The sequence below is a fragment of the Triturus cristatus genome, chromosome 2_2 (assembly GCF_964204655.1).
Source record: "Triturus cristatus chromosome 2_2, aTriCri1.1, whole genome shotgun sequence".
Classification (NCBI taxonomy): Eukaryota; Metazoa; Chordata; class Amphibia; order Caudata; family Salamandridae; genus Triturus; species Triturus cristatus.
The window spans coordinates 257,563,846-257,576,044 of record NC_140582.1 but is presented as its reverse complement, the minus strand read 5'-3'; the positions used below and the strand labels follow the sequence as shown (position 1 = coordinate 257,576,044).

The 12,199-nt window shown below is 43.7% G+C and overlaps 1 protein-coding gene across 2 annotated transcripts in view; it reads left to right on the top strand.

Moving 5' to 3' along the window:
* The window catches only part of SLC44A1 (solute carrier family 44 member 1), a 419,880-nt gene that overhangs the window by 312,483 nt on the left and 95,198 nt on the right, over positions 1–12,199 (top strand). For both annotated transcript variants that reach the window (XM_085641304.1, XM_085641303.1), the window contains exon 5: positions 1,573–1,666. In XM_085641304.1, the coding sequence (XP_085497430.1) occupies positions 1,573–1,666 (94 nt within the window). The remainder of the gene's footprint in view (positions 1–1,572; positions 1,667–12,199) is intronic.

The following is a 12,199-nucleotide window of genomic DNA, read 5'->3' as shown; positions in this document are numbered from 1 at the left end:
GGCTAGGTATGGGATTCACTGTTTAGGGCATCTGTACGATCACAATGGCTGTAGTACATTTGAAAACCTACAGCTTCTTTCATGGAAATTATTTTGGGTTATAAAGAAGAGAACCATGGATTGAGACATCTTTTTACAATCTTATTGATTTATGCCCGACTCCTCATACCCAGGGATTGCATAGCCCCTAAACCTCCTATCGTTGAATGGCGGGGTATAGTAAAATAAACTTATGAAATGAAGAAAGCCCTAGCTCAAGCAAGAGGAGCTCGCTCTCTGATGAAATTTGATGCTATATGGGGGAGTTTATCACAAGATACGCAAGATTTATAGACTAAACAGGGGGAATTAGTAGAATGTAATTGGGAGAGGAGCCTTCCGGAACTTGGAATTTAGATGCTATTCTTAAGTTTACTACTGCTATTTTCAATTGTATTGTCCTATGTATGTTTATATATGTTTTGTAATGTACCTTTAATGAGTTTTTAATATGTTATAAGACACTTTAAGAATAAGTTGTAATAATGCTCCCTTGTTGACAGTAAAAATATTCACACAAAAAAAGGAAGTGTGAGTTAGTGGAGTGAGGAAACAGTCTGGAAAATGTTTTTTAGTGCCCATTTTCTGGATTTGCACAGTGCTTTGAAGATGTTTCTGCTGGGAGCCAGTGAAATTTGTGTAGTGATTGGACTAAATAATCTCCGGAGATTAGATTGGGAATCAGCCTCCTAGGAGCTTGTGTAGTAGGTGGGTAGACTAGCCTAGTCAAAATGGCATGTTACGTTGGTCATAGCAAGCACTCTTAAGTAAAGATGAAGTCCTTTTGTCTGCGTTCTAAAAACATACTGTTATCCATTAGAAATGTATATGTGTAGCATCTTGTATGCTGTCAAAGGGTTAATGTGTAGAACTTATACTGGTGTGGTTCCATGTTCTAGATTCTGTATATTTATAAGAGGTAATAGGAATGTTGGGGGCCATTCGTCTGGGAGAGCCTTCTTACTTTGGATGCCTAGCAGGATTTGGCATAAATGGGATTTACTACTATCAATGCGTGTGGACCATGTTATTCTGATGACTTCACTACAGTTTGCTTCTCATATATCTGTCAAAACCTCTTGAGACCATCTTAATCTCCATTTTGTCCATGTGGACCACAGAAACTTGCTGCAGGACGTGATGGAACACAATGTGATCCAAAATGTCTTTCATATTACCCACTATGTATGGATATACATAAAGATATTTGTACAGTGTGAGCCTCACTAGGAAGATATGGAGCGCCCATCCTGATCGAAAGCCATTGGTGCCCCTTACAGGCTATTGCATCTTATTTTTATTTTTTTAAGAAGCAGCTTCATTTACAGAGTTATCACGACCAGTGTCCCACATATTTAAACATCGGCCAGCCAACTATAGCATTTCTCACCAATTTAAAATATTTTTATCAATGTTATAAAATATTTTTCATCTTTAGTGTAGGTTGCTTTTTTAAACCTTGTTGATGCAAGATTAATAAAGCTGTACGTTCTCTAAAGATTTTACAAGTAATGATACAATTTTCTTTTTCAGGATCTCTCCTTTGTGATTATGAACTGACCCCGTATCAGTACACCTCAGACCAGAGGGCCTCTGAGTTGTGCCCCAAGCTCCCAGTGCCAAAGAGGTAAGGCTGCTGTGCTCACATCTGCCTGTTTTCATAAGACCCTGCCAACTGGAAGTTGCTGTGTGGCCGTGAAGTGTTTGTGTAGACGTTTTCTTGCATCATGCAACTTGTTTCTGAAGATATGGACCCAGCATTCTGTTTGGTGTTGCTGGGGATTTCCTAGTAGGCACTGAACAGGCTGCTGGTGATCATAAAAGCAGTATCCGCAAATATCTACCTAGAGTCAGTGCTGTTACTAGGACCGTGATCTTACTTCCCTGTTGGGTGTGGGTAACTTGGGGCAAAATGTGCCTCTGCAAGTGATTGCGATGGCCCTGGTCTGTCACTTGGGGGTCTTGGTTTGTTGCTCTTGTGTCCATGGTGTCACAAGACTTATGGGCACAGAGACAAAGGAATTCCCTCATTTGCTTGGGATCACACACTTGAGAAGGCACTGGAGCAAAATATGTGCTTGTTCGATCCATATTACTGAGGGAGCCACACAGGTGTCTGTGGCCCCTTCTTAAATCACCAAGTGCGCCGGTGGTGCTAAAGTCTGTGCAAATGTCTTTTATGCCTTAGAGGGTGCTTTCTGACCAGCTCTCCATCTGCGGCTACCACAAACCTGCTGCTAAAAGCAAATAATCCTTAAAATGGAATTCTAGGCACTTTCCTTCTGACTTCCTTATACCTTTTTTTTGCCTAGTAGGCAATTCACCTTGATTTGTTTGTTGATGTGGGTGGTTGTAGTGCATTAAGGAGAATTTTTGAGGAAGGGGATGCTCGACTCTTGACTGCTGCTAAAATATAAATCTGAATAAATTTACGTACAATTTAGAATGAAAGGCTATCTTGCCATGCCTATTTTTTGCAGGAGTCTCCCAGTGCAAGTCTGTTAAGTTATATTACGTTATTAGCACTTATAACGCGCACGGATACTCGAGTGTCCCGGTGCGGAAGCCAAATGCAAATGCTAAGGAGCTGAAAAGAACTGTACATTAGTTGAAAAACAGGGTTTTCAGCTGCTTCTTAAACAGCCTGGGATCTTGCGTGTTCCGCAATTCGTATGGAAGGGAATTCCAAGCATCTGCTGCCTTAAAAGATAAGGAATGGCCCCCCATTTGTGTAAAGCGAAAGCGAGGTATCACTGCAAGACGCTGCGAGGCTGAACGCAGTTGTCTTCGAAGTACGTAAAAGCTAAAGCGTCTCCTAAGATATGGCGGACCAGATCCATGAAGAGCTCCATGGGCAAGAATGAGGGCTTTAAATTGGACACATTGAGCCACAGGAAGCCAATGTAAGTCCTGCAGATGTTGTTTTATGATTGATCTTCCTGGGATGCCAAGCAAAGCTGGCTGCAGCATTTTGTATTACTTGCAGTTTCTTCAACTGGTACCCTGACAGACCAATATACAGCTCATTAGCATAGTCAATGCGTGAAAGAATAAGGGCGCGAGTAACCATTTCCTTTGCTGGCCTAGGTAGCAGCGGAAAGAACTTACTGAGCGATTTCAGTGTTCCAAAGCACAGACCAGCTAGTTTTTTTATCTGCGCGGAAAACAGGAGGTTCTCACTAAACCAGACCCCCAGATTCTTAACAGGATGGCCCACCAGTTTCGGTACGGGATACTTTGTGGGCCAGAGTGCCTCCCTAAATTGCGGAGGAAAGGACCCATACAGAAGAACCTCAGACTTGTCCTCGTTACACTTAAGCTGAGCCAATGCGAGCCATTTAAAGACGGCTGAAAGATAGTCTTTATCTCGGTCCGGGGACAGGTAACTTTCCTTCCAAGTAAAGAGGAGCTGTGTATCTTCTGCATAGGCTATGATCTTAGCTCCCAGCTCCTCTGCTAGATAGATCAGGGGGCGTTCTTGTTCTAACTGACTTATCCTTTCTCTAGCTTGGTTTTTCTAATCCTCAGAATACTATGTCTAGGCAGCGCCGAGATGCCCCAGGGTGATTTGAGCGCTTTATAAAACACTTAACATAACGTATATATTGAAGAGAAGAGGACTCAAAGTAGAACCCTGCGGAACTCCCGTGGTCACCTTTCTTGGGGCAGAGGAGAACATACCTGCTGTGATCTGTCCTCTAGGAATAGCCAATCCTACGCAAGACCTGAGACGCTGATGCTCGAGATACGGGCTAGTAATTGGAGGTGGGGCACCGTATCAAAGGCGGCAGAGAGATCCAATAAAATAAGAGCCGCTTTGCCACCAGCATCCAGACATTCTCTTATAGCCTCCGACATTTCCACAAGGGCCGTCTCTGTGATATATGTGGCCTTGAATCCCGATTGGGCTGGGTGGAGCAAGGCAGATGTTTCAACAAAATTGGCAAGCTATAAACTGCTTTCTCACACACTTTCGCCACAGCCGGGAGAAGAGAAATGGGTCGGTAGCTAGCAAGCTTGAGGGGTCTAAAGAAGGCTTTTTTAATAGCGGTAGCAGTTTGGCCTGTTTCCACTCTAGTGGAACTGTGGCGGTCTGAAGAGACATATTGATGATGGTATTAACCTCAGGATTGACTGCCTCAGCAGCAGCAGCTAACAGCCTGGCCAGACAAGGGTCGGCCGGAGAACCCGATTTCAATGATTTAAGAATAGACAATGAATCGTGAGGGGCAATCGGAGAAAATTGGATCAGAGAAGAGAAAGATAGATTGGAAACTGGAGTATTCTGAAGAGGAAACCCCACCTGCCCGGGAGTACTAGTCCCGAAATTGGCCTGGATCGTCTGGATCTTGTCAATGAAGAAACTAGACAGTTTCTCGCACCATGTGTCAGAGGCAGGAAAGGCAATGCACTCTTCGCCAGGGGCTAGAAAGCTCGGAATGATTGAAAATATTTGTTTGGTAGTATTTTTGGACATGGCAATGCGCTCCGCATAATAACTGCTCTTGGCCTGCCTAATGGAAGCATAATATGCTTTCTGAGCCTTCCTTAATGCTACTTTGGCCAGGGAGCAATAAGCCTGTCTCCAACCTCGTTCCAATTTTTTAAAGTGCTCTTTTAGCTCCTTGAGCTTGCTAGAATACTAAAGTTTAGAGGGGACATTTCTTACTCGCTTATTAGAGAGGGGCAGGGATAAATATTCCACTGCCTGTGAGATCCAATTAGTGAAGCACCCAAAGCTCCACCCAGATCCTTGGCAAAGTAGGACGAGTGTCTGACAGGACTCGACTCAAAGCAGAATGATCGATTGTTTGAGAAGGTCTACCTTGGTGATGTCCCTTAATAAGATAAGGCATCTGAATGGTCCATGAAAAATGGATCAGAAAGTGATCCGACCAGGAAACTCAGAGGTTCCTTAAAACGTAAAGGGAAATTGGAGCAAACCGGGTCTAAGATGTGCCCACCATGGCGTGATGGAAAACTAATCCATTGGTTGAGCTGAGCCAGGTTGAGTGAATCACATAGTTCCCTAGTGTCACTTGCCTCCACTCAATGCAAATGGATATTAAAATTCCCAAGGAGTAAAACATTTGAGAATCGTAAGGTCCTGGGAACAATGACCTCATCTAGAGCTTTCAAAAAGGCTCCTGTAAGGCCGGGGCGGGGAGGGAGGGGGGTGGGGGTTATAAACCAGTGTGCCACCCAGCGTGAAATGAGGAGATATAATAATGAAGTCCAACGCTGCCCCGTCCCCGATACCCTGAGTCTCTCCGCGGGTAAAGGTCCATGTGTCCCTAAACAACACCGCTATACCTCCACCTCTTCCCAATTTGCGGTGAGTCCTGGCGAATTTATACCCCTACCCGGATTGGCTATTTCAATGACTGGGTTTGAAAACTCAATGAGCCACGTCTCAGTTATGAATAATAGATCAAGCAGCTTATCCGAGAGGAGATCAAAGATATCCTGGGCGTGTTTGACTAACGAGCGGGCATTGATTAAAGCCGCCTGAATGCAGTGCCCTTTTGGAGTAGTTAGATGGGGAAAAAGCAGGAGGGACTAGAACTGCCGGTTCAATGCAAAAACTACAACTACAATTCTCACAAATCTTGTTAGAATTATCTAACACCATCCACTGCCTAACACACTTATCAAGTTATGGACCTATTGCTAACAGCTCAGCGCGACTATAAGACAGACGGGATCTCCGTCTGTTAAAGGAGTGACACCATTTTGCAAGCCCCTAATATTATTGTGTTGTGAGGAGTGGATTGATTGGGTTGTCTCTGCAACTTCTAATCATCCAGCGCTGTCACACCTTAGACCTGGACGTGCCTGGGACATAAAAGTAAATCTCACTGATGCCAGCCTTTGCAAAGGTGAGTATCCTTCCTCCCACTTCACTGAAAATGAAGACGAGTGTAAGGAGACTTCTAATAACAAGCACTGGCAAAGCTAATAGGTCTCGGCACTAGCCGAGCTATTGACTTTATCAATGTGAATGTCTTTTAGCCATGTTGTCTAGCAGCACATCTGCTGTTCAGCTCCTCTCACAGGATCCTTGGCTTTCCGGTCCGCCATGGGGTCGCCCATTTGCACGGAGAAAGCCGGAAAGCCTCATTTCCGCTTTCAATCCTCGCCCACCGCCATTACTGAGGTAAGCGGTCTAGCGTACCACGCCTCAGAATATGAAAATCAATGCAGACCCGGACGCGCAGCGGTGATCTTTGAACTAAGTGAGGTCGGACCCGGCAGTAAGATTGGACCCAGGTTTTTTAATATTTTAACAATGTCCTGTTTTCATGTTTTAATGCTTTTTACTGATTAATGGGGTCTCTTTACTTACCTTTTTGAGCAGCATTACTCTCCTTGCACTCCTCTCACGTGACCTTTGGCTTTCCGTTCTGCGTGGAGTAAGCCAAAGGGGAGAAGCCTCACTTCTGCATGCCATCCTCGCCCACCACCATTACTGAGGTCAGTGGTCTAGCGTGCCGCGCCTCAGGGTATAAAAACCGAAGCAGACCCGGGTGCGCTGCTGGCACGCCAAAGACAAGCCTGTCTGCGCCCATCTGTGCCTTAGACAGTGCCAAGCGCCAGACCCCCTGCCTCTTTTACAAGGTATGCCTACCCCAGAGAAGCCCTTTTGGCATCAAACAAGACCGGCAAGTGTAATCTCTGACAGGCCCATAACTGGAATATTAACTCTATTTTTTTAAATGTCAAATGTGTAATTTTACATTTAATAAAGACCCCTACATCCCATACAGCCCTACCACTCTCATGACAACGCCGGCAGAGTCAATTGAAAGGCAGATCCCAGGGAGAGAGGTTTCTTGTATAGTGCTCAACACAAGGTCCCTCAAAAACAAATATGAGTTTGCTGACATTATGGTTCAACACAAACCTGACATTATATTCCTCACAGAGACCTGGGCAGACAATTACTTAGACCCAGATTTTAAAATTGCGTTCCCAATTGGCTATAACATAGAAAGACTGGATCGAGCAGATAAAAAGGGCGGGGTTGATCGCAAGTGCCTTCTTTATCCAGAAGATCCAGGACTTTATGGAATCATGTGTCTATTATTCTAGTTTTACTATTGTGGGCGATTTAAACTTTCGCTTAGAACTCACAAATAATCGCGACTTGAATCGCCTGGTGGACAATCTCAAGAGCTATGACTTAAAGCAGCTAATAGAGGAACCTACCCACCAGACAAACCACACATTGGATGGAGTATTCACAAATAATCAAGATCTAAGAGTGGATAAGGTCCTGCCCCTAGTATGGTCGGACCACAGGGCCATCTTTCTTTCACTTAAGGCTCCCCCCCAACCATGGCCCTGCACAAATGCACTTAGAACCTTTAAGATGCAACTCTGGAAAAAGCTAAACATGGATATTGCAGCAACCAACTATACACATTGGCTAGAATCAGCAGTTCTTAGACAGGTGCGGGAAAAATGAATAAAGTGATACAGGAAAAAATCAATTAGCCCCCTGGTACTCACAAGAACTAAACGCTTTTCCAAATTAAATGTAGATCCCAAGGGCGCAGGTGGAGAAGTAAGTACTGCCAAAAGGAAAAGACTAAATACAAAAAAAACTACTGTCGAAGTATAAGGAACTAATTATAGTCGCAACGTCCAAGCACTTCATTGAAAAGATTAGCTCAACAAAAAATTCCACTAGCGAACTATTTAAAACGGTCAAGTCTTTGTCAAACTGGAGTAACAGCAATACTTTCAGCCCTGAACTATCCTTTTGTGATAAGATGGCAGAATTCTTCCAGACCAAAGTAATCTCTATTTTTCAAGACTTTAATCTCACTCAGAAGACCGGGGATATAGGAGGGGATTAATCTTAGTAAGGTTCTTTTTTAAATCTACCTCCTTGATCAATCTCATCGGTAGCTATGGTCTTGCAGTGTTCTACGCCGGTGATACGCAAATTTTGGTATCTATATCATCAGACGTCAAAAAGGAGGCAAATAATTTTCGCTGCTGCATGTCTCACATCGCAAGCTGGATGCAGAAGAATTGCCTGTAGTTGAACAAAAAAAAATCGAGGTCCTGCTCTTTGGAAGTGACACCACCTTCTGGAACTAGCCATTGTGGCCCTCTGATCTCGGCCCACTTCCGCTGCTGGTGCAAAAAGTGAGAAACCTGGATGTCGTCTTTGACACTGAACTGTCACAGAACAAATAAATCAAATCACCTCTTCTGTTTTTTTTGCTTAGGATCCTTAAGAGGATCTCCCCATTAATTCCCCAGGACCTACAAAAGACCGTGATGGTGGAACTCGTTACCTTCAAGATAGATTACTGTAGTGCCTTATTCTTGGGCACCCACAAGCAGCAGGTGAAAAAACGTCAAACCTTACAGAATGCAGTGGTCAGAATGCTTCTAAAAATTCCTAAGTTCGCCTCTATCTTCCATTCACCGCAAGGCCTGAACTGGCTACTTGTCATGAAGAGGGTCATTTTCAAGGCAATTCGCCTGGTCCATAAAGCGGTTCACCGGACTGATCCTGTATACTTTCCGAATCTATTCACTTGGTACACCCCCAGTAGGCACCTAAAATCCAGCTCAGCTAAAATAATTGTCCCCAGAATAAATCAAGCAAGATTGGGTGGAAGGAGGTTTTCCTTTCATGCGGGGGAAACTCTGGAATTCACTACCATTAACTCTACTCTGCCAACCCAGCTTGTCACAGTTCAGGGAGAAATTGAAGACCAGGCTCTTTACTGAATCTTTCAGTTAAGTGCAGTCGCCCAGCTCCCACTTTACTGCTTCTTATTTGATGTCTAACCGCTAGCGTTAGGACACCTTTGGGTATTTGCATGATATATAAAACAAATGTACACACGCATGCATTTTAGTGGTAAGTGTGTATGTGTACAAGGGAGACTATAGCAAGATGGAGGACGGAACGAGTGCTCCAATACAATCGGATCGTACAAAATAATAAAAGCAGCAGCAACAAGGGACGCAGTGGGGGGATGGGTCAAGCAGGGAAGCAGGAGGGAATAGGGAGATGGGCAAGCAACGATGGGAGAGAGCGTGACAAGCAACAATGAAGGAATAAAAAAAATGCCTTAATTGAAGCAGGATCCGCGGCAAAAATGAATGTCTCATTTTGGAAGGTAACAGGTGAGCTCTTAAAGAGCTCCAATACCATTGGCACCTGTTTGCGCTATGGCAAGACGGATCGTGCAAAAACAAATTGAGGTTCGTGTTACTTTTGAAGAAGTGCATTCGTTTATGTACACGTACATGCATTTTGGTGATGTGCGCTAGGCCTGAAAACTCCTATGGAGTGCTTGAAAACAAAGACAAAATAGCTTTACAAACCAATAACAGTGTAAGGAGTCATGTACTTGATCCATACACTATGGGGGAGCAAAACACAAGAGGGCATGATGCCTGCATGCCAATGCCGAATGGCATCAAAGAAAATGAGTGACGCTGAAGTTACCAATGGTAGGAAATGGGCGGCCTGTATGTGCACAGATAGAACCCAAGACGTCTCTTCGAGACAGCACATGAGCTGTCTAGCAGAGACTTAAAAACATTAGATTTCGTACAGGCGAAGCCTACAGTCTTTACAAATGCTTGTTGTGTTTAGAAACGTGGAAATTAAGTGATTTATCCATAATCACAAAATGTGGAACTGAGGCAGAAGCTAGGAAGATAATATGGCTTCCTTTCAGGAGATGACGTGGTGTAGAGGCTAGAGCTGCTGACTAAGGAGCTGGTAAACCGGTTTTGAGTTTCAGTATCAGCTCAACATTCTTGATTTTAGGCAAATCACTTAATCTTCCTGTGCCTACAAAAATGTATATGTTCTTTGTGTTTTTTAAGGAAAACGTGCTAATGTAAAACACTCCAATAGGTGGTGGTGGCGGCACTATAGAAAACGGTACCAAAAAAGTAACTGGTGCTAATATAAAGTTCTTCACTACCTTTGGGTGATGTTGGGGCTATATAAAACTGCACTAAAAAACAAAGAATCACAGTGTTAGGCTGGATTACAGTAGCGAAGGAGGAAATGTATTGCATCGGCAACCGCATTATAAGGACTGCTTTTGCCATTGACACTGAGGTGCAGGCAGACCTTGTTGACATCAAGACTCAGCCTGGCTCATTTGAAGAGAATTCAAGTTCAGCAACAAAGGGACACGGAAACACTTCACCTTTGAATGCAGAGAAAGTAATAAAAAAAAAAACAAGTGTCCTGATCGGAGAAATTTGAGGAAATAGATTACCCCCTATGAAATGAGAAGCAACAAGGTGAGACACGAACAGTTCAATCATTTCACATAGGAGAAACGTGTCTATGCAATTACAGCATGCATGCCAGGGACAAATGGTGACAGAATATGAAACAGATGATGGTGTGCGCAAATGGGAAGCCTGTGGGCGGGCTGAAGCTCACAGATTAAGCACAACATGTCTCTTCGAGACAGTGCATGCGCTGTCTGGCAGAGACCTAAAATAAATACATATATGTTGGCTGGCTTTTACTACTGACAGTGGCCTGTTAAGTATTTGCTGACTGCAGAGGATTAGTTGATTTTCCTACGACTGAGAGTGATAATCGCATTAAGGATTATGCTTCAGGAAGCCTTAAATGTCGTCCAGGCTATACAATAACACTCCTTGCCTATCAGTAAGGCCACAAATCATTATGCATGCTTTTATTACCATTACTGGCAGTGACAAATGTTGTTACAGCCGGGTTGGGTTTACCAGTAACAACTTGTTTACTAGAAAAGCTTGTTGCAGTTTTGTCACACTGCAGAATGAAATGCACAAAAGGTTCCCGCCCTATCCTAGCCGAAGGGTGTAAGACAATGGGTTAAAAAGGCTGGTGAAAAAGATAATAAGGATGTTGGGCAGGGCCTGATATACTCCAGCAACTAGCTTTTTGCGTTCCTAATTTTTTCTTTGCCTAGTTTGTGATCGCAAGATCTCTGCTCTTAGGTGATAGGGTTATTCCTTTACATATGCCAGTAGGTTATGGCAACCACAGCTGCTGCCTCTCCGTGTATAAATGTAAGAGCTGTTAATTGGGATCAGAGAACATGCTCCAGGGCTCTTGGTTCATTCCTGTGTATTTCTGTCGTCTGATTCACAGAGGTTCTTAAGATTGTGTCAAACAACCGATCTTGCCATGGTAAATGTCAGGTGCAGACATTTATTTATAACTGTGCTCTTCTGTATGCACTGAATATACTTGCATTCAGGGTTTGTAACCTTTGAAATTCCTCCATTAGTGTTTTCAATGAATGTCATGATTTCAGAGAGGAGGCTACAGATAGGAATTTGTGAAATGCAGTTCTTGTGACTACTGGCTTACCCCCCCCCCCCTCCCCCCACACTCAAAAGTGAACAAGAGTGTATGGTGCACTTAATTAGGGCCCCAACCTCATTTAGCTTCACGTACATTTATGGACGTATGAACATGAACCCACTTATTGGAGACTTCTTTTAAAATCTTCCCCACAAACAATTTTGTTTTCTTGTTGCAAGAAGCGAATGGCTGACTTACTCCCAGACATACTTGTGAGACAATCCTACACACATTTGTTAAGGTGAGAACCATGTCGGACAGCCCATGGGAGTTTGGGATAAGATACTTTTTCTTGAACTTGGCACTGTCTGCAGGGTCACCCCCAAACGTTTTGCCTACACCCCTCCTGTTTTCGGAACCCGTTTTTGTTGGCTTTAGGACTCTGTGCACTGTTACCACTTTTACAACAGTGCTAAAGTGCTTGTTTTCTCTCCTTTGAATGTGGTAAATATGGCTTGCACCCAAGTGACAGATTTAGTTTACTTGTAAGTCCCTAGTGAAGTTGTATACCATATACTCAGGGCTGGTAAGCTAAATGCTTTTAGTGGGCCTGCAGCATCTATTGTGCCCCCCTTAAATAATCATTTAAAAGCCTGTATCAGGCCTGCCATTGCATCCTGTGTAATTGCAGTTTTAAGCTGCCATTTCGACCTGGAAAAATAACCCTTTTTAATACATGTCATCCCTAGGGTAGGCCCTAAACAGGAAGTTTCCTGTCCTAAGCATTTGGTGTCTGTATCCTAGGTCACATGCCTAGGTGTAGTTGGCAGTTGGCCTTTGTGTATTCCTCCCAGACAGCCACAC